The 21,494-nt window shown below is 59.0% G+C and overlaps 3 protein-coding genes across 8 annotated transcripts in view; 1 reads left to right on the top strand and 2 right to left on the bottom strand.

Moving 5' to 3' along the window:
- Positions 1-8,722, bottom strand: part of CFAP70 (cilia and flagella associated protein 70) — a 25,107-nt gene extending 16,385 nt beyond the window's left edge. Inside the window, exons 1-10 of one of the 2 annotated variants that reach the window (XM_075105961.1) lie at positions 8,558-8,722; positions 7,721-7,854; positions 5,491-5,677; positions 5,068-5,163; positions 4,751-4,830; positions 3,536-3,712; positions 2,983-3,165; positions 2,451-2,542; positions 1,268-1,367; positions 174-308 (exon numbers count right to left, since the gene is read on the bottom strand). In XM_075105961.1, the coding sequence (XP_074962062.1) occupies positions 174-308; positions 1,268-1,367; positions 2,451-2,542; positions 2,983-3,165; positions 3,536-3,712; positions 4,751-4,830; positions 5,068-5,163; positions 5,491-5,677; positions 7,721-7,854; positions 8,558-8,681 (1,308 nt within the window). In that variant the 5' untranslated portion in view covers positions 8,682-8,722. The remainder of the gene's footprint in view (positions 1-173; positions 309-1,267; positions 1,368-2,450; positions 2,543-2,982; positions 3,166-3,535; positions 3,713-4,750; positions 4,831-5,067; positions 5,164-5,490; positions 5,678-7,720; positions 7,855-8,557) is intronic. The other variant, XM_075105962.1, reaches the window with a different exon arrangement.
- MSS51 (MSS51 mitochondrial translational activator) lies at positions 8,678-12,530 on the top strand. 4 transcript variants are annotated; one of them, XM_075105973.1, is made up of 7 exons: positions 8,678-8,792; positions 9,448-9,643; positions 9,909-10,064; positions 10,296-10,420; positions 10,636-11,199; positions 11,697-11,790; positions 11,868-12,530. In XM_075105973.1, exons 1-7 carry the CDS (start codon positions 8,774-8,776, stop codon positions 12,142-12,144), a joined length of 1,431 nt encoding a protein of 476 aa, XP_074962074.1. In that variant the 5' UTR covers positions 8,678-8,773; the 3' UTR covers positions 12,145-12,530. The 4 variants fall into 4 exon arrangements, with proteins under 4 accessions (XP_074962074.1, XP_074962073.1, XP_074962072.1 ...); XM_075105972.1 differs by having other exon boundaries at positions 8,703-9,643; XM_075105971.1 differs by having other exon boundaries at positions 8,703-9,643; positions 11,896-12,530.
- Positions 12,531-12,537: 7 nt separating this feature from the next.
- Positions 12,538-20,254, bottom strand: LOC142062857 (cytoplasmic phosphatidylinositol transfer protein 1-like). 2 transcript variants are annotated; one of them, XM_075105976.1, is made up of 10 exons: positions 20,120-20,254; positions 18,604-18,722; positions 17,172-17,320; positions 15,545-15,633; positions 15,336-15,343; positions 14,983-15,054; positions 14,795-14,890; positions 14,544-14,699; positions 14,402-14,465; positions 12,538-13,454 (listed from the first exon to the last, which is right to left on the bottom strand). In XM_075105976.1, the coding sequence occupies exons 2-10, from the start codon at positions 18,649-18,651 to the stop codon at positions 13,189-13,191; spliced, it is 948 nt and encodes a 315-aa protein (XP_074962077.1). In that variant the 5' UTR covers positions 18,652-18,722; positions 20,120-20,254; the 3' UTR covers positions 12,538-13,188. The 2 variants fall into 2 exon arrangements, with proteins under 2 accessions (XP_074962077.1, XP_074962076.1); XM_075105975.1 differs by having other exon boundaries at positions 18,604-18,701; positions 20,120-20,230.
- Between the last annotated feature and the right edge of the window lie 1,240 nt (positions 20,255-21,494).

Below are 21,494 nucleotides of genomic sequence, written 5' to 3' on the forward strand. Positions count from 1 at the left end.
AGTCTGCACCTAAAAGCTTGTCTTGTTGTTTTTCTCCATCACCAGAAGGGCAGTGAAGTTTCAGAGCTAGCCTGTGAGTACTATGCCACCTGTGCTGCCTGCTCCCAAACACCGTGCTGCGCAACCACAGCTGCAAAGCTGGAGCAGAGGCTGGCTCTCTGGCCTTCTCTCACCTTCTCAAACACCTCACTGTCTTGGTAGGTGAAGACACGAAATGCGCCTCGGATCTGCTTCACGCCGGGGCAAAGCAAAGGCACCATGTTGACATATGCCACACCATGGAAGAAAATCTGCTTGTCCTCATCTCCCTGGAAACACAGAACAAGGGACTGAGATACTGAACGGACTGTTATTCTCTGTAAGGAAACAAGGTCACTGATCCCATTAAGAAGAGGCCACACAGCAAATGGATGCACCTGACGAGCCAGTAGCGCTCTGTCGCTGGCATGCAGCTGAGACAACCAGGACAAAAACACTGGAGTCATTTGATATGTAGAATATAAATTTTATCCCAATCCCTGCAGGGCAGCTTTCCTCTCTGATGCCCACAATATGCCGTTCCTCAGAATGGTCTTTTTGAGATACAGCTGCAAAATTACCAACCATGTGGTTAGAAATCCAAGCCACCCTACCAGAGCTGGGCATCTCAGGTTTGACAGAAATCAGGTAGCTAAGGAGGTCTGAGAGACTGGGCTAGCAGCAGACTGGTGAGAGTGAGGGAGGAGGATCTCCATCAAAGCTGCAAAATTCTGGCATGTATGAGTCCGGAAAGAGATTTATACCAAATTGTATGACTTTGCCCTGGAACAGATTAGAAGCTCTCACACAATCAGCCGCCAGAAATGGAATGATTAGCTAAGGAGCGGTTTCTTGGTTAAACCACCCCATTTATGTGCAAAAACATAACTTATTTAAACTCCAAGAAAGAAGGCATAAATTTCTTCAAGATGCTCCAAAAACCCATTGGCCGAAGATAAGCTCAGTGAATTACCTCAGTTCTCGAAAAGCACCCTCTCCCTGACTCCTTTCCACCGAGCTACCACAGACTGTCAGTGAGGGCTCTGTGTGCTACAAGGGAAAAATATTATCCTTTGTCCACTTAACAGCACTATAAGGCTGATTAATCCCTTTACAAAGCCTCTAGCTCTCTGACTCGCTTTGGCTAGTTCAGTGCTGGTTTTGGTATTACAAAGGCATTGAAAAGAAAATGCTCGATAATGCAGTGCTGCTCCACAAGCCAGAACAATATATCCCTCCTCACTTTTACCTTGTCAGCTTTGCTAGTTTTCCCTTTGCTGGGTGAGGCCACAGACATCCCGCAGACCTCCACAGGCCAGTACTGGCACTCTGCAATGCGCTTCTGCAGGCTGAACACAAAGGAGGGCATTGAGAAGATGCAGAAACCAAGCTGGAGAGCCACACTGCCCTCCTTTCTGCCCCAGCAGCCCCGAAGCATCCCCCCTTGGGTTTGCTTCAACCCACCCCCGCAGCAAGCACCCTCAGGCCACTAGAACATGAGTGCCTAGGGGCAGGTTTGGTACATTTTCTTCTCCATCCATTGCTGCGTGCATTTATGGCACAATCAGCTATAAAACAATTGTAAGAGTGACACACTAGGTCTTCTCTCTCTCGGTTACTTCAGAAATGAAACAAATAAGAAGGAACATGATTAACTGGTATAAATCCTGAACTGCACAGAGCAAGGGGACCCTTCACTCCCATTCAATGTGCCCGCTAACTCTGAAACCAGCAGGCAGGCTGATGGAAACGTAAGTGGGAAAAAAACCCATTAAAAATCAAATCAGACAGAAGGGAGTATTTCCACACGAGGAGTAATTTGGCTGTGAAATTCACAGCCATGGTGCCGCTGAGGCCAAGAATATAACAGGATTCAAAGAGAAATGGGATACTTATGATCTTGAGCATATCTGAAGCTGCTAAAGGTAATGTTTACTCAGTCAAAAAAAACAAATGGAGTGCCCACATGGAGTGAAAGGATTTTAGTGTATTGGGCATTCAGCAAAACTTAATTAGCAGCTCAGAGGAGAGCTGTGTGGGCCACCCTACTCCGTGTCTGCTCACCATAACTCTGTTGCCCCTCCCTTCACACTGCAGAAGGGACAGTCACCGGCTCCAGTTGCCGGCAATAGGAGCAAACATTTACAGCCTGGAGGCAGCAACTCCAGCCAGTTCATCTTCTCCCACTATAGCAGAACTAAGCTGCTGCCAGGAATTAAAAGCAGTTAGCTGCTCCCTTGCTCGTGTGAACACTGTTGGCCAACAGACAGCCATAGGAGCCACGGAAGGTGAGGCAGAGCCACGGTTTGACCACATAAAAGGTCTGAGGGCACCTGCGTGTTGCTGCTCTCTGCCTTAGGTCACTCAGCTAAGTTCTGGAGTGGTTTCTCCCCACTGCTCCATGCTGGAAGGGAGGTTCTCAGGTCCCTTACACGACTACTGCAGCAGGATCCAGGTAACAACGTCTTTCCATGTCCCATACGATTCTCTTCGTGCTTTCTGCTTGGATCCTAAATTCCCTGTCCTGTAATAATCAGTGCATGGTCAGAGCCAGGACAGCAACCTCCACAGCCTACATCATCCCCAAATCAACGCCAAAAATGTTCCCTGGGAGAGAATGTGAGTCAGACAGAGGTGTGCAACTCACCATACCCAGGCCATCCTAGCAGAGTGAGTAAGCAGACACCACAGCCCATTAGTATTTAGAGCCTGGCTCACAAGGTGATCATACAACTCCCAGCCCCGCAGCTCAGGAGTAGGTGGCTTCCTGGGGACCAGACCTACGACATGCACCCCAAAGAACTCTCCTGCTGTCCCAGGGGAACCATCTCCATGACTGGACACTGTGCAAGAGGACTGACTGCCCACCTTCCTCCCATAACAAGTCTCTGCAAGTCATTGTCAGTCCCTTTGGTGAGACCTGCTGGTCCTCTTTTAGCCGTGATACTGCCAGTCCTTCCTCACCTCTCTTTTGTTGAGCTCTCCATCCTCATCCTCATAGGGACCACCAACAATGAAGGAGTTGGGTATGCTCATAGCACCAGGGGCCATGAAGTTAGCAAGGGGCCATATTTTGGGTCGGGGTAATGGCTCTTTTTCACCAGCAAGCTTCAGGATGCCATTCTTGAAGAGCAAGGGGAATTCATTCTAGAGAGACATGAAAATAAAAGGACTTGCATTTCCGACATGAGCCAGAGCAAGTGCCAGCTGCTCTGAGCTGGGTCTAACAAAGCAGAGCAGCAGTGCAGGGGCCTGGCTTAGAAAACACACTCCACCACACTCACACAAAGAATGGAAAAAAAACCTGCTAGTTTCAATCCCAATCTTGCTTTGTTTGTGTTAAAAACACGTCATGCCACAGAAACCCTGAGCACTCGCAAAAACCGCTGCTGTTGCAAAAGCACAGGAGCTATACACGCCACGGGCCTGGACACTTGTTCCACGGCGCATAGTGTGGGAGAACAATCCACTCTGTAACAGCCAAAACCCCTCTTACCATTCCTGGACTAATGCTCACCTCCCCAACTGCTGGTACTTGCAAGCAAGCCATGTAGTTTTGCAGGGGTCCAGTGGGAGCAAATGCTTCAGGGACAGAATAAGCTGCCTCCAGTGTGACACTCAGGAGGTTACCATTTGAAAGCTCCATTGCAGAAAGCAGGGGCTCTTTGGTGCACACTGTCACTTCAAGGCCACCCTGTGAGGCAAGGATAAAGTAGAGCCAGTAACTAGACAATTATAACTCTCCTGCTCTTGAGGGAGAAGCAAGCAGAAACCCAAGGCCAGAATGTATAACATTATCTTATTCCTCACCTCAGATGTAAGAGAAAACAGACCAGCACAGGAAAGGAATTGCATGATCAATTTGTCTGAATTGTGATATTTGTTTGTTTAAATTGAGTTTGAGATACAGCATATGCCCCAAGGGTCTCATAAAACGAGCCAGGGAGAAAGAGTCAGGGTCTCATAAAACAAGCCACAGAGAAAGAACATCAGGGATGGAAAATAATGATTTTCCCCTGCTAATTCAGAGCATGCCAAGCTAGGGCCCCATTTTGACTCTGTCCTATCTCCATATGCTGTGTGCAGTCTTTAATTACCTGTCCCACTCCGGGATGGATGCTGTGCAATGAAAAACCAGCTGGTCAGCATTTACTATCTCTCCTCCCTGATGGGCATCCCCCTGCCTTGCTTACTGTTTAACACCTCTTAAATACCAAAAAGTTAATGCGATATCCACCCCTCCAATTCACTCACAGTGCTAACCGCAGGCAGACTCAGGAGCAAAATTAGACACATTTTCCGAGTCTTATACTTCATTCCCTGCTTTATTCACTGGGTACTTTTCAACTGGCTGAACCTTGCAGGAAAGGCAGTCAGAGCTTGTACAATAACGGACTCTCAGACATTTTATCCACAGAAGGGAAGACTAGTAAAGCTGGGCAGGTAATCCTGCCTTTGTCTTTCTCTGGTTTTTCAGCACTATGCTTTCCATCTTGAATATTTTTTCCAGAGCAATTTGGTAGCTGAACACATTAACATTTCCTTGCATGACCTCACCTATCATAGGCAACTAAGGACAGACGTCAATGGGAGTAGGGAAGGCCTCCGAGCTTGTAACATATAGGGCCATAACATATCTGCAATGAGCTAGGCAGCTGAGTCATGCTCGCCTTCACATTAAAAAGCGGCAGAGAGACGAATGAGTGAAGGAACAGTTCCAAATTCCACATACCTTGGCCTCTGGCTGAAGGCTCTCTAATGGAGAGATAGGCACTGCATACAAAGGAGCCGAGACCTTAAATGAACATTGTCCTGAAACAGGAATGAGAACAGCATAAAGTGAGACCCTCTGCAGAGAAATCATGGCCTAACTCCTAACACTGAGCTACTGATGTCACCCCCTCTTCCCCCAGACCCAGCTTTCTACTGACGCTACGAAGTGCATTTTGTCAAAAGGAGGTAAGTTATAGTCAGGGGTCCATAAGCACCGATCGAAAAGTGCCAGAGAGTAAGAAGTGGTTACAGAGGCTGTGGAGGTCAATGTTGTACCTTGCAGCAGAGGTAGAAGGTCCACCACAGCTTGGCCAAGAGGCACAGTCTTCTCCTTTTGTCTCTTCTCCTTTTGCAACACTTCTATCACTGTCACTAGAGAGATAAAAAGGGAAGAGTTGGCAGAGTTTCTCAGATGGCTTCAGATGAGCAGTTCAGGGGCTGCAAAGGGTCTGTGTCAGCTCTGGCACACAATTCTACTTCATCTCCCGAGGCTGACAAAAGCAGTGAAGCCAAGGAGCAGAGGCCAACATGAAAGGGGATTCTTCCAGCTGGCAGAGATGGGAATAGAAGTGCTGAGACCCTCCCACCACTGCTGCTGAAGTGCTATTCTTGACCGAGTGACTCCTGTGGCAGGCAGGCAGAGCAGAGCAGCTGACAGCACCCACCTCCAAGGAGGGAGATTCAGTGTCAGGTACTTACAGAGCACAGGCTTTTGTGCAATGTCATCCAGAGAGTTGGGCCCATTGGGGCTGCACTCAAAGCTGGTCAAGAAATTATAGTTTGCTGTCCCGTTTGGCAAGACATCAGCTTTGGAAGAGTCTCCCAAGAGTGCTCCGTTGTACTCCACACGCACCAAAGTAACTGACACGTCACTTTTGATAGTTTTCTGTCAAACAAACAGCACATTAAGCAGTTGGCTCTGCAGCAACAGGCCCAGGATCAAATTTGCCTCTGGCAGGCAGCTCAGTTCAGCGCCCAGGACTGGGTTCACTGGTGGGAGTCTTTGCCTGTTCCCCTACAGGAGTGGGGAAGAGGGGCAGAGCTCAGCCATGCTGAGACCTCACCCTTCCCTGTCATTAGGAAAGTTCTTGCTCCACCACGCTGTGATGCCCCAAGGATTATCAAGAGGTGTGGCAGGGGAGATGGAGAGGTCCAGGCTTCACCCCAGGAAAGGCAATGAAAGACACATCTAAAGGAAATCCCAAAATACTCCATTGATATTTCTGTGCTTCCAGGAAGCCTGAGACTTTTGCCATCTCCTAAGAAAGTAGCTCCTGAGCTATGTGGCTGACCTCACAGGACACTTTTGTATATCGTGTGGCTGCAGAATGCCCTGAAATCAAAGAAGGGCTCCAGCAAGATCTTTGGGGAGCTCTGCAATTTGTTGTTACACCACCTTCATCCCACTTGCTTTAAGCAGAGATTCAAATTTTTAAATGTCTCCGCAGATGGGCTTAAACATGGGTGAACAGGGATGGTAAGAGCACAGCACATGGCAGCGGGATCTGTGTGCCCGGGCAGCCCTGGCCAAGTGGGCAGCACCAGGCCCCGCCACAGTAGCACAAGAAGTGCTGAGACAGGCAGTTATCAAAGAGCATCACTGCAGGAGGAACACAGTTTACTTCTCTGTCCAGGGAAGTGTGGCTGCTGCCCTGAACACAAGGACCGTTGTACCCAAACTCAGATTTTCTTTAGTCCCGAGCCACAGGGATGCCTAACCGCCACAGACCTCCCCCTCAGCTCTCTCTGCCCATGCCACTGGAGTAATTAGTTCCATGTTGGCTCTTGCACAAAAAGACATTTCATTCAGTTGTTTTTAATTTTCAGTCCTTCTGTCTCCTTGAGCATATATTCTATAAATGGCTAAACAGAAGAATCCAATTAACCTTTCTCTGTACCATTAATTATCCCAGACTCCTCTCTCATCCTTCTCTACAACACCTCTAATTAAACAGATTCCACGCTTCTCATAGCTGGAATTTTTTTCATATTGTTGTTCTTACTATTGCACTTTCATAACCCTGCCATAGCCTTTTCTACCATAGCCTTTTCTAAGCTGGAGCAATCAGAACCACAAAGCGATATTGCAGATGCAATCAGTCCACTGGTCTATTATTTTCAGCATTGTTTTCCCTGCTCTTACCGTATACTTCTCGCCTAAGATGCTGATTGCTGAATCTGTTGGTTTGAGAGGTGCTGAAACACTACAACATAAAAACCTAAAAAAGACCCAGGCAGGTGTTTCTGGTTTACTTCTTTTTTTTTTTTTTTTTTTTGCCTGCTGCTATGACAGAAGCAGGGATTTGCATTTTTCTGCTTGCAGCAATAACTGCATTTCTTCTCCGCATTCCCTCCTAAATGCCAGTTCTTCCAGAGACTTTAAGGACAGCTGGGTGTATCACACAGCACATGGAAAACACAGTAGTCGTGGTTTGATCGGAACCAGCTCATAGACTTGCCCTGTAACTGCACTGGAAACATTGCCTTTATAAAACTAAAGCCACCCTATCGGTTTCAATACAACTTAAATCACTGTAGGTAGGATGAAAATCTGGCTTTATATCCAAGGTTGGATCTTTTTAGAGGCATTTGTCTCGGTGATACACATTTTCACTGTGTTTTGTTTAGAAAGGCTGCCATTTACATACAGTTAGGCAGAGAAAGCAGAGAGGTGCATTTCAACACAGCATCTCTGGACTGCTGCTGAGGAGGTGCATCCCCCAATCTACGTGAATCACAAGCCTTTACTCTGCGCGAACAAGCCCTTGGTGAGGAGGAGGAAGCCACAGCGTGGCATCTCTGAGCCTCCGATGTTCTCACCACCTATAGCCTTATCACCTCACATCTGGTCTCGACTGGGATCACAGCACACAGAATCACTCTGGCTTCCTTTATTAAACCAGCAGAAACATTGTCAGAAGAACTTTACCAGGTCCTGCGCCTTCAGTACCGTGATCTGTACTGGTTTTGTTGGTGTCAGTTGCAGCTCGCTAGGAAGAGCTGCAGCAGCGGGCAAGGCAGAGGAATCCTCTCCAGCAGATAGCCCTGCAGGGACCTCCATGGCTTTGCGGGAAAAAGAAGGAGGAAAGGAATATGAACCTGCTCTGTTCCTCTCCCAGAAACATCTGCAGGACGCAGCAGCCGTGGCTGCTAGCGTTATTTGGGGCTTGGCTGTCAAAACACCGTTGAAAGCACAGGACTTTGTCAGTGATGAAACTCTGTGAGGAGCAGGGAGAGGACAGGGAGAGATGTAACGTGACAGTTTAGCCCAGCTACAGCTTTCAGCCCTTCCGTGCACAGGGGAAGGGCTCAGTGTGACAGGCTTGTCTCTGCAGGGCTCTCCCCAGGGCAGGAGACAGCCCTGGGGCTCCCTGTTGATTCATTGTTAGCTTAAATGGTGGCCCAAGGCCTGCAGCTGCCAGCCCATCCCCGCAGGGCTCCCACGCACGCCCAGGGGACCTGGCTCCATCCATCACCACAGGTTTGTCTGAAGCAGCTTGGTCCCGGTGGGCATGAAATCCCCCTGGAGTCATGGCTGGGCCAAGGACACCCCTGTGACCCCACTGGTGCCTCCAGCTCCCCCAGCCAGGGGGTGCCAGCGGCCGCCCCGAGGCTGGCAGCCCCCTCAGCATGGCCTCCTGCGGGGCCCGGGGGACCCTCAGGCCTCAGGGTGCAGCCTGCAACCCCTCGCCCCTCACCGTCCCCCGGGGGTGCGGGGCGGCAGGAGCCAGGTCCGGCCGCGGCAGGACGCGAACCGCGGTCTTACCTGCCTCAGGGGAGGGGTTCGCGTCGCGTAACCATGGCGACGGCGCTGCTCCCGCGAGGTCCGACAGCTCTGCACCACGTGTTCGGGGGGGGCGTGTCCGTGTAGCCCCCGCCGCGGCCGCCATGATGGGTGTGGGCAGTCCTCCCCAGGCCCCCGTGGGGTGGGGGCTCCCCCCGCCCCCCTCCGGCCGGACTGGGGTGGTGCTGCAGGGGCGCCATGTCCTCCCTGCAGCCTGGTGTGCCCCTGGGGAGCCCAGCTGCTGCCCAGCCCCGCTCCTGGCCGCTGTCCCCCTCCTGGCGGAGGCTGTGGTGCCCACCCAGCTGCTCACCAGCACCCCACTGAGAGCGCTGGGGAATAAGGGGGGTCCCCGCAGACTGGGCCAGGGCAGGGGTCTCATAGTGCGGGGCTGGCAGGCCCCTTGGGGATGGAAGGGAGAGGGATGAGGGCCTTGGGGTGGGGGTCAGCAACCGCTGCCTGCCCCAGGGTGTAAGGGGGGGGTGCAGCTCCAGGGTGAAAGCATTCTGGGGAACCCCACCACTGCTGCCAGCTTTCGGGGAGGGTGCTGGACCCCCAGAGGGGGTTGGCCCGTTCCCTCGGAGGGGATGACCAGAATAGCTCTGCTATCCGATTCCTGCCAGAAAGGCCGTAGCCACTCTCCTCTGCTGCTATCTTCTCGGGGCTGACATTTGAGCCCAGCCCTCCCTCCCCAGGACGTGCGCTGGGGCCACCCGGCACCACCAGCTCCTCCGTCCTCCCACCGGCACGGCTGGGGACGAGCGGCAGGATGGCAGGCGGGAGGCAGCGCCGGGGCAGTGGGCGGCGCGGGGGACCTCGACAGCACCCGGGGACCCATGAGCCATCCCCCTTGCCCACACCCCTCTCTCCCACAGCTGCCACAGCTGCCATGGCCCAGAGAAACAGAGGTGCTGCCCCCAAAACCAGCCACCCCAAAAAGCCTGTGGAGGAACCAGCAGCAAAGGGCCCCGACGTGGACTCGCTGGGCTTCCAGGCCATGGACCGCAACGTGCCAGGGCTGTCCCACGTCATCCTCCAGAAGCTCAACATGAAGAGCTACGAGGACTACAAGTGAGTGAGCACCCATGGGTGCTGCCACAGGGGTGCGTCTCCCCCTGCCCGCAGCCAGAGCATCCCGCGTGTCCCCGAAGCCAGAGGATCCCCCTGACTCATCCCATCCCCCTGGCTCAGCCCGCAGGTGGGGGTGCTGTGACGGGGCTCCTGGGTGCTCTTGGCTGGAGCTAAAATCCTGGCAGCCTTGGAGGGAGGCCGTCAGCCTCGCTGAGGCAGCAGGGCAGCATGGGCTGGATACTGCTCACCCCCCCGACGTCTCCAGGTCTGCTATGGATGGGAGGAAGAGTGGCAGCGATTTTGGCATCCGGACTTACTTCGACATGTTCCAGAAGATGGAGGACACCTTCAAGTTTTGCGCTGAGTGCAAGAAGCTCCCTGATGCCCTCCCTGACCCCAAAAGCCTCCGGCGATGCAAGAGGTATGGTGGAATGGGGAGGTGGTCTCATGGCAAGGGGCTTAATCCATCCCCTTAGTTCCAGCCCAGAGGCTGAGTGCAGCCGGGGGTGTCTGGTCCCGATGCCCACCTCCAGCTGCAGGGCACCCCTGAAACAGCAACGCAGCCCTGGGGGGTAGTGGCAGGGAGCCAGGCTCAGCAGGCTGGCTCCTGCCCCCCCAAGCCTGCAGCTGGGCACGCTGCCCCTCTCCCCAGGTGCCAGAACGTGTACTACTGCGGCTTGGCGTGCCAGCGTGCCAACTGGCCGCTGCACAAGAAGTTCTGCAAGAAGCTGAAGCTAGTGGCCCTGGATCGGCTGGTGGAGTGGCTCATCTTCACAGGTGGGGAAGGGGACGCTGCTCCCACCCTGTGTGTCCCTCCCCACAAGCCTGCCTGACCCCCCATCCTGCGCTGCATTGGACCCATGATGTGGGGTCACTCCTCCTGGTTCCAGCCCCTGCCAGCTGGGTCCAGTATCCCCGCAGCTTGGGTGGGATGGGCAGCCTGGGCTGTGGGGCCTCTGTGACCCCCAACACTTCTCTTTACGCCCCCCCAGGAGACATCCCCTTCCCCACAGAGACCTGGACAAAACCCACCCGGGATGTGAAGGGCTGGGAGGACTGGTTCTCCATGCAGGGGCAGCTGGAGGAGAAGCTGGGCACTATCCTGGCTGGGCGGTACATGACCCTCCTCTGGGCCAATGCGGGGAAGCCTCGGCCGGAGGATGAGGAGCTGCGTGAATCCGTCCGGCGGTTGGTCACTGACTTCCACTCGCGGCCGCTTACCATTGGCTTGGGGCTGCGGCTTTTCGGTATTGACCCCCTCGCCAAGGCCCTCACTGTGCACGTGGTGGGGGCATCCCATGTTGAGACCCTCAATGCCCGGCTGACGGACTACGACGAGCTGACACGGATGTTCCCGGGGCACTGGGGCGTGGAGGTGGTGATGGTGGGGGTGGATGTGGTGGATGGACCCATCATGAGGCCACCCCTGGCTGTGCCAGCACCCCAGGGAAGGGTCTATCTCAGCAGCTACAAGGGGCTGTACCACGACTTCTGGGAAAGCCATGTGGAGACCAAGCTGGCCACCCGCCCTGATCTGGTGGTGGGCTTTCACCCAGGTGAGTGCCTATGCTGTGGAGGGGCCTAGACCCTCACCAGCCCCACTGCCTGGAGTGGGATGTCCCCAGCAGGGTACAGGGCAAATCTCAAGTGCCCTGGCACCGGTGTGTGCTCAGGATGTGCCCAGGCCTTGCCGTGGCCATGCACCAAGCTGCAATGAGCCACCCCATGCAGCCAGGGTGACCCCCTGGGGCTCAGCTGCCTCATCCCCCTCCCAGGCACTCAGTGTCCTGCCTGTGTCACCCACCTGACCCAAAGGGGGTCCTTGCCTTCAGGTCTTGGTGCAGTGGCTCAGCCTAGGACCCAGAGCCAGTGGTGCCCCCCATGCTGGTGGGGACATGGGACCCACCTTGCTAAGGGCAGCCAAGCCCCACTGCCAATGTCATCACACCCCATGGGGGTCTCCAGCACAGAATGGGTGCTGCTAGAGCTGGATTTCCCTGGGGCTGGGATGAGATGGGAAGGAGGTGGGACCCTCACCACTGTGTCCCCATAGGTTTCCATGCCTGCCCGGACCTGCTGGCAGGCTGGCTGCCCACACTGCTGCTGCTGCGGGACTACCGCCTGCCTGTCCTCTTCACCGTCTACAGGTGAGCGTGGTCCCGCTCCCCTCAGTGTGCCAGCAGAGCTGGCCAGTAACAGGGCCATCCTCCCCCTTTCCTGGCAGCGAGCAGGAGCTGAAGTCCTCCCTGCAGATCCTGGTGGAGCTCGAGACACACATCATTGGCTATGCTGCCAACCCCTTTGCCTCGCTCCGGCCTGAGCAGGTCTACTCCAGCCCCAACAAGGCACCAGTCTACTGCAGCTCCTACTACATTGCCCTGCTGGGGCCGGCAGCATCAGCTGTGCCGGGTGCTGAGGAGCTGGAAGGCGGCGAGGGCTGGCAGGGAGGGGAGCCCAGTGCCACCAGTGCAGCTGGGGACATCGTCCCAGGGCTGGGCTGACCCCCCCCTACAGCCAGTGTTGTCCTGCCTGCCCTGCCAAGCTGACCCTCAGCCCCCCACTGCCCCATCCCAGAACCCTATCTCCCATCCCAGGATCACAGAATCACAGAGTGGCAGGGGTTGGAAGGGACCTCTAGAGATCATCTTGTCCAACCCCCCTGCTTGAGCAGGGACACAGGACTGCGTCCAGGCAGGTTTTGAATATCTCCAGAGAAGGAGACTCTACAACCTCTCTGGGCAGCCTGTTCCACTGCTCTGTCACCCTCACAGTAAAAGGATCAGCAATCCGGCCATCCCTTGCCACACATAGTCCCGAGGGATGCAGCGCCCTGGCACAGGGATGGCATAGGCATGGCACCCCTCCTTGGAGCTGAATAAACCACCGCCAGCAGCCAGGTCTCGTGCTTTTATTTCTGAAAAGGCCTTTGTTTTCCTAAAGAGAACGGAGGGCTGAGCCTGCCCCAGCCCCACTAGGGCAGCCACGGCCCCCAGAGGGATGGCAAAGGGGACCCCGACTGTGGGACCTGCCATGCACAGGGCTGTGCAGCCCTTGGGGTCCTGCGGGGACCCCCAGCCCGGGCACCTGGCTGTCACACGCACTGTGTCCCTGTGCCATTGGTGCTTCAGCATTGCTCGACAAGCCCCGCAGCTGCTCAGCCTGGCACTGGTGCCCAGCCCGGCTGTGGCACGTGGGCACTGGCTGGCTGCTGCCGCCCCACTGCTCACCAGCCTTGGCAGCCCCTGCAGAAACCGGGGTGGGCAGTGCTGGGCAAACTGGCCCTTGCAGCATCGCCTGACGCTGCCGGGAGCACATACAGGCCTGGCGTCCCCTGCCCGTGCAGCCAGCAGGTCTGGCAGAGCGATGGTGGCAATGTCCCATGTGGGTACCCGCAATGGCTTGGGGAGGCCAGTACCTCCCTGGGGGCTCCCTGTGCCCTGATGGCGGGTCCCTCCCTGGGGTCAGCACCTGTTGGAAGGGCTGTGGTGGGCGGTGGGGTGGGCACGGTCCAGCTGGGGTGGTGGCACGGCATGGCTCTGCCAGCATCACTCAGCGCTGGCGCGTTCCCGCAGCACAGGCAGCGTCAGGGTCTCCGGTGCTGACTTCTTGCGTGGGCGAGTCTTGGGGGGAGCGAGGAAATCGGGGGCCTCGTCGCTGAGTGGGGTGGAGGGAGCGCTGGCAGGGGCCGAATGCGTGGCTGTGGGCTGCCCCACCTCGCTGACTGAGATGGTGGGTGCCACCAGGCCGATAAGCTCGTTGGTGGCCTCCTGCGTCTTCCGCTCATAGCACCGCACCTCCTCCATTGTCATCCCTGCCGAGCACAGCCGGGCTTGGGGCTGCTCGGCATGGCCGTGTCCTGCACCCTGTCATCCCGGGGCAGTGTGTGCCCTTTGACTGACTTCCCCCCTGCCAAGCCGGGTGCTGGGAAGGGGACGGGGCTGGGGAAAAGGGGACGGGCAGGGAAGAGGACACTGGGCAGTGCAGCCAGCCCCCTGCCCCGGCACCAGCCCAGCCAGCAGCAGGGAAGGGATGGACAGACAGCCCAGGCAGTGCAGGCAGGGAATGCATGGGGAGGGCAGCTGGGCGGGGGCACCCTCTGCCATGGGGTGCAGGGGGGGCTTGGCATGCACCAAGTACAAGCCCCGCTGCCTGCACCCGCCTGCAGGTAGCGTGGCGGGGTCTGGGGTCTCCGTCCCCTGCAGGCAACATGTGGCAAGGCTGACCCTGCAGCAGGGATTAGGGGTGCTGGCTCCCCAGCTTTTGGTTTGTGGCCACTTGCATCTGAGTCTCGAAGGCCCGGACCTCTTCCAGGGACATGTCTGGAAGGCAGAGAGCCACTCACCGGGATGGCCCCGCGCCTGCTGCTGGCACCCACTGCTGGCCATCACCACACCCGGGGTTCCGGTTCCCATCCCCGTGTCCGCATGCAGCAGCCACCTGCAGTTTGTCTCCCTGCCAGACCGGGAGTGCAGGCAGGGGGTGCTGGGACTCTTTTCCCCCACCCCATGCGTCAGCCAAGCCTTCCCCAGGCATGCAGTTGAGCGGGTAGCATGCAGGAGCGCAGGTAGGCATGAGGGAAGGGGGAGCGAGCACAGGCAGCAGGTTGCAGGGGAGCTGGAGGAAGAGAGGATGCTGCCTGGGGGGTTAGTGGCATCGGCAGTTAAACCCGCAGCCCCGTCCCACCCTGGGAGTCTGGGGCCACCTCAGGGACCATGTCCCCCCTTCACAAGTGGTGCCAGGGTGGCCCCGTGGACTCACCGCACCACTCGTCTACCCAGGCGAAAGCCTGCCGGTGCCCGATCAGCAGGATGTCCCGGATCACCTGCAAAGCACCGTGGGGGTCAGCATCCTGCCACTGCCCCCAGAGTCTTCCCCCCGCAGGCCTTGGCACCCCCCTCACCTTGTGCACAAACTGTTCCACCCGCGTCTGCAGCCCCCATACCTCGAACTTGACGCTCACCAGCTTGTAGGAACACATGATGGGCTTGGTGTGCTGGCGCCAGCCCTCCCGCAGTGGTCCCCGGCCTGTCTTGGCCGAGCTGAAGAAACGGGGGTCCTGGGGTGGGGGCAGAGCAGGGCTGTGAACCCCCCCGGGGATGGGGCACAAGGGATTAACCTGGGGAGCTTCCCCCATATCCCCACCCGTGCTACCTCCAGGCTGCGGTAGTAACGCTCAGGGATCTCGTCAAAGGCAATGTCCAGGAAGGAGACCTCGTGGTTGCCCAGGATTTTATCGCTGTGGAAGATCTGGGGAGGGGAGGGAGTGTGAGAGGCACCAGCCACACACGTGTGCCCCCCCCCAATGAGTTTGCCAGGTCTCAGCTGCAGCACAAACTCACATTCTCACTGTCCCCGCAGTTGTCCTCGTACTTGGTCTCGATGTAGATGGAGAACTTGGGCAGGAAGGAGCACTGCAGGGAGCGGCCATCAGCTGGCCCTGAGGGATGCCTGTCCCAAGGGATGCCCACTCCCAAGGATGACCACCCCAAAGGACCCAAAAGACACCCTGCCCCAAGGACACTGATCCCCAATGGATGCCCATCCCCAAGGACACTCACTCTGAGGGATGCCCACCCTAAAGATGCTGATCCCAAGAGACACCCACCCCCAGGGGACACCCACCCCACTGCTCTGTCCCCAGCCACACCAGGTGCTGGGGAAGTGGCCCAGTCCCCCCATGCAACCTCCTTACCGTGTACTCTGCAGGGACACCATGGCACGTCAGTGTCACAGGGTGGCATCACCAGGTGGCATCAAGGGGGAGAGAGGGAGCTGTGAGACCAGGAAGCAGCCACGGCCAGGCTCTCCCGGCAGCGCACCGCTGCCACCACTGCCACTGGAGAGGGGCAGGGTGCCTGGCAGTGCCTGGGTGCCTGTCCCCACGCCCTGCCCGGGGCTCACCAGTGATGGTGTAGGGGTAGTAGTTCCAGGCCTTTTCCGTGATGTAGAAGATGCGGGGGGTCACTGCCCGCGCCCAGCTCGGCAGTTTGCTGTGGGGGACCGCAGCGGCAGGGGGCTCCACTCAGGGCAGGATACAGCCGGTAGGCGCAGCCCTGCCCAGTGCCACCCAGCCCTGCTCCACTGAATGCCGACCCCCACAGCATGGCCCTGGCTCTGGGACCCCCATCCCCACCCCAGGGACCTGCTCCCCAGGACCCTCACGTCCACCCCAGTAACCCCCCATGCACCTCTGCCACCTCCTCAGGACCCTCATCTGCACCTCAGCACCCCCCAGGCAGCCCTGCCACCTCCCCAGGACCCTCATCTGCACACCAGCACTCCCCCAAGCGCCCCTGCCACCTCCTAGGGACCCTCATCTGTACTTCAGCACACCCCAGGCACCCCGCCACCTCCCCAGAACACTCATCTGCATCCCAGGACCATCACCTGCACCCCAGGACACCCCCAGACACCCCTGCTACCTCCCCAGGACCTTCACCTCTACCCCAGTGCCTCCATCCTCTCCCCAGGACCCTCACTTCCTCCCCAGGCACTCTCTAACCCCTTTCCGAGGGTCCCCTACCACCTCCCCAGGGACCCCCACCCCTTCCCCAGGACTCCCCAACTCTCCAGGACCAGGGCCTCATGGTGACCCCACTGCCCCCAGGCTCCCCTGCCCAGCACCCTGTGGCTGCCCACGCCCTGAGAGCAGGATCAGGCCCCCAGGGGAGACAGGAGGTGGGTTTTGATTAATTTGCAGTCATTATAAATACCATCCCTGAGAGGGGAATCGGGAGCGCCACAGCTAAAAATAGCCCATCTCACGCCAGCGACACCCCAGCGGGGGAGCAGCCTATGCCTGTGCCAGTGCGTGCCACAGCTGGCAGCAGGGACGCGGCAACAGCAGCACCAGGTGCCAGCTGATGCCCAACGGGCACCTGGGGCTGTGCGTGGGGAAGCGGGGACATCCCCAGGGATGGGCTGAGCAGCAGCCTGGGCATCCCCACCCAGCCCCACACTGAGGCACCCACTGGTACGCAGAAATGGGGTGCCCACTGGGAGGGGGGTGCAGCCCCCAGAAAGGGTTGCAACCTTCAGGGGTGGGTGCACCCCTGCAAGATGGGTGCATGCCCTGAAGACGGATGCACCCCAGGAGATGAGTGCAGCCCCTGGAGAGAGTTGCACCCCTAGGAAGGTGGGTGCACTCTGGGAGGCAGCCCCTGAAGATGGGTGTATGCCTGGGAGGTGGATGCACCCCAGGAGATGGGTGCAGCCCCCCAAGGTAAGTGTACCACAGGAAATGGGTACACCCTGAGAGGTAAATGCAGCCCCCAAAGTTGGGTGCAGCCCCCAAAGATGGGTGCACCCCTGGGAGACAGGTGCAGCCCCCAAAGATGGATGTACCCCTGGGAGATGGGTGCAGCCACACTGCAGGATGTCAAGGACCTAGAAAGGATGCGCCCTAGGAATTCTGGAGGGATGGATGGGGCCACCCCAATGCGCACCCCCACGGTGCTGCCCCACAGAGCCTGCCAGGAGCCGGGGTGCCCTCCCCACCCAGCACCCCTTGCCAGAGCCACAGCCTCACCTGGAGAGGTGAACACGCTTCTCAGTGAACTGGCCAGGGCCGTGGACGGGGTCCTCATGGGGCTCGTTCTTCACCACCTCCACGCCCTCGCCCTTCTCGCTCTCCTGGTGACTGTGCTTGCTGATGGTGTAAAGCTGCCCCACGCGGTACTGCAACCATAGCGCCTGGCCTCAGTGCTGCCATCCCCTGCCCTGACACCCTCCCAGCTGAGCTGGCTGCCAGTGCAGCGCCAGGATGGGCTCCTCTTTGCTGGGCTAACAGGTTTCCAGCTGCACCACCGAGAGGAGAAACTGATGCATGGAGCAAAGGGGTGACAGACTCCAAGTCATGCAGCAGGCAAGGGTCTCCTGAGGCACCCTGTTTCAACCCCCCTGCCCCTGGGCAGCTCCAGCACCTGGGCAAGGGCTGGATCCTTCCCTCCCTGCTCTTCCCTGGGATCTGAGTGCCTTTCAGAGTGCCTGGATGCTTTCTGCTCAGCAAGTGACCTGGAAGCCTGGGAAAACTTACATATATAGAGAGAGATGTATATGGATGTGTGTGTATTCGATGATGTGGCCACGCAATAAGTGTTTTAGCGTTCTGCTGAAGATCCCATTCATCACCCTAACCACCAGCATGATCTTATCGCTCCTCTCTGCCTAACTGAAAACCTTCCCCAGGTGCAAACATAAAACTGGTGCCTGGGGAGGGCTGGTGCTGCCTGGTGTGGACACCATGGCCACAGCTCCCTGCTCCCTGAAATGGCCCCGTTGGCAGCAGGCGCTCACAAGTGACCTTCGGCCAGGGATGCTGCCAGCTGCCGCCTATTGCTGCTGTTTGCCGACGGGGATTTGGGCTCCCTGCTGGAGCAGGGATTGAGCCTGTGCTCCCCATCAGAGCCGCTGCCCCGAGCGCTGCGGTGCCACGGGCACCCAAACCCCAAGTGCCCTTCGCCTGCCGGCTCATCCTGTGGTTCTGGGACTGGGCTGCCCCTGAGCAGCCCCTGGTGTTGCTGTTGGGCTTTGTGCCCCAAGGTCACCATGCCCAGGGATGGGATGTCGGCCTGCCTGTGCCCCAAAACATGGCTCAGCACTCGCATGGAGCATCCCAAGCCCAACAGCTGTGGCCAAAGCACACCTCGGTGGCCCAGCCAAGGCAGACAGTCCCTGCCACAAGCCATGCCATGAGGGGAGAGCAAAGGGGGCTGCAGTGTCCCCCAGCCCCTCTCTGGGCAGGAACCTTGTCCCTGGGCGCTCCACTGCTGTGGGTACAGGTCCTGTACCCACAGCCCCCTCCATCGGTGGGTCCCCTGCAGCCAAGCTGTCCCTAGCACCCATGGATGGGGTCTCAGGGATCCCCCCACCTCTGCACCCCTCTTCCCAACTGACACCTCCCTTTTCTGCCCAGCCCTGGGGGCACAGGCAGCCCCAGTGCCCCACTGTCCCCCACTCACCTCCTCGGTAGTGAGCGGCATGCAGATGCGGTACTCCTTGATGAGCATGGTGGTACAGGCAGGGCAGGCAGGGCAGGGGTCAGGTGGAGGTGTCGGCGCTGGCGGGGGCACAGCTTATTCTGGGGGAACCCGGGGGCTGCAGTGAGAGCGGGGGAACGGTGCTTGGCAGCCTCCCACACTCCCATTCCATCACCTCACACTTGAGGCAGCTGCCCTGCTCTCAGGACCAGTGACTTCATGAGCCGTTGCCATGGCAGTGGCGTGAGGTCACCAGTGTGCGGAGTAGCCTGGGTGTACCCGGCTGGGGACACCCTGGCATCCCGAAACCCCCATGGCGTTAACCCCTTCCCTGCCAGACAGACACCCACACTCCTAGCCAGCTGTCTTGGAGCACACATCCCCCCCAAAGAGAGTGTCATCCCTTTGGGGTGCCACCTCCACACCCAACCATGGTGGCCAGTGCAGCGAGAGGGTTGCAGGGGTGCTGGGATGGGATCCGACCTGCTGATGCTCACAGGGATCCACCCCTGGGCACCCATGCTCTGGCCTGCCCCAGGGGGCTGCTCTCAGGGAACACCCATGGTCACATCTCTGGTGTGGGACATCCCTTCCCTGGGCTGGAGCTGGAGCCCCCCTCTCCCCCAGGGTTGCCTCCAAGCACCCAGCCTGGCCAGCACCCACCCTGGGGCTGCAGCCCAGCACCCATCCCAGCTAGCAGCACTGCTGTTCGTCCTCCTGGCCCCTGCTCCAGCTGGAGCTGGGGATGCTCAGGGTGAGTAACGGAGCAGCTCAGGGGGCTTCTGGCCGTGGCCCCCAGTCGCACGGGGCAGAAAGGAGGTGTGAGCCCTCCAAGCAGTCATCCTGAACAAAGGATCAGGCCTTGGAAGGGGCAGATGGGGGGGGGTCTTGTCTGGGAGCAGCTTGTCCAGCTGGGGACACAGGGGCACCCCTGGGGGCACAGAGGCATTGGGGGACACAGGGGCATCCCTGGGGGCACTGGGGGACACAGGAGCAACTCTGGGGGACGCAGGAGCACCCTGCTGACAGGGAAGAGGACTGGGTGCTGGTGCCAGGTAGCCGTAAGCCCACTCGGGGGGCTCCTCACCCAGCCCCGCGACCCCACCGCCCCGGGCCGGGGGGCAGAGGCAGCCCCGGCACGCGGAAGGGCGCGGTGAGGGAGGGGACACCCGGGGGACAGCCAGGGCACCCCGTGTCCTGTCCCATCCCGGTACCGGGGCACCTCACACCGGCCCGGGGGGTCCGGGGCTGCCCCGGGGGCAGAGGGGACACGGCCCGTTCGGGGCGGGGGTGGGCTCCGGGGCTGCCCGGGGCGGGAATCCGTGCTACCGGGACAAGCGGGCGTTATCCGAAGAGCGGCGGGGTCCCCCCGGCCCGGGCTGCGCCGCCCGCTCCCCACTCGCCCGGTCCCCGCCGCCCGCCCCGCTCCGCCGCATCCCCCGCGGGGCCGGGGCCGGGGTTCCCGCCGCCCGCCGCCCCCCGCCCCGGCCGCACTCACCCGGGCCCGCGGCAGTGCCCGGTGCCCGCTCCCCGCCGCCGACCGCCGTGCCCCGGCAGCCCCTGGCCATGCGCAGGAGCGGGCGGCCTCCCGCACCGCCTCCCGCACCGCCTCGACACACCGACCCCTAGGGGGAGGAATGCAGCGGCATCGGCATCAGCACCGGCACCCCACCGCACCGGCAGAGGCATCGGCGTTGCACCCCACCGATACCGCACCGGCACCGGGGCTCCCCCGGCACGGTACAGCCCGGCACTGGGGGCTCGGCAGCCGCCGTGTGCCCCGGCTCGGAGATGTCCCAGCGTGTCCCCCAGGCGCAGACCCCCGATGGGACCCCCAGGCACAGGCTCTCCCGCTGGGTTGTTCCCCCCACAGCCGGCTGCAGGGAGCTGGGAGCCCCTCAGACCTCCTTCTGCACCCCCACTCCTGCACCCACCCACTCCCATGCTGCACCCCGTTGCCTGCCCGGCCTCCTGCACCCCAACCTCACCGCATCCCATGTGCCAGCACTGCTTGTATGCCATCCGGGGCGGAACACGTTACCAGCATGACGCGCCACAACTCATAACTGGCGACAGCTGCCACCGTCACTGCACTTCCCCTGCCTCTTTTCTCCATGAATTTCAATCAACCTGGACACTAAAAATAGCCGCGCTCCAGTGCTGGGCAGGAATGCACCCGGCTCCTGCGGCTTTCCCTTTATTTGCTCCAAAAATTCTGCCGGAGGCTGCGAGTGGCTCCCATGACACTGCCCGGAGGGTGAAGATTGAGCCATGCTGCTCGATGCCAGTGTTGCACCACGGCACACTCTGGCCTCACTGCCTGGGGTGCAGGGGAGCTGCCCACTGGGTGCCAGGGTGCCACGGTCATGGGGTGACAGCCACTGTGGGGACATGGACCAAGCGAAGGAGACACCCACAAGGTTGCCCAGTGGCCCTTGGCATTGCCATCACCAGCAGTGCTGGGACCTGCCACCGTGGTGGCCCCAGCACAGGGCACAGAGGTCCCACTTGCCCAGGCACTGTGGCACCCATGGGTGCCGTGCAGTGTCCAAGGCTGTGTCCAGGCTCTTTTGCCCCCTTCTGCCAGTGCAACCACTGTGGCAGCTGGTCTGCACCATCTCGTGATCGGGATCCCGCTCTGTGGCCCCCAGTTAGCCCTGACGTGGTGGGGATGGCCCCATGGCTGTGCCTGGCTGGGCTCTTGGACCCAGCAGCCCTGGGGTGGCGGGGATGGCCCTAGGCTGTGGCTAGTGCCAAGGCAAGAGCAGTGTGGGCTGGGGACAGTAGCCCCAAAAGCCACTGGGGTGCCCCACAGGGCACCCGCCCTACATCTGAGAGCACTGTGCCAAGAGCTCTGCCTGCTGGGCACACCT

This window comes from Phalacrocorax aristotelis, chromosome 10 (genome assembly GCF_949628215.1).
Source record: "Phalacrocorax aristotelis chromosome 10, bGulAri2.1, whole genome shotgun sequence".
Classification (NCBI taxonomy): Eukaryota; Metazoa; Chordata; class Aves; order Suliformes; family Phalacrocoracidae; genus Phalacrocorax; species Phalacrocorax aristotelis.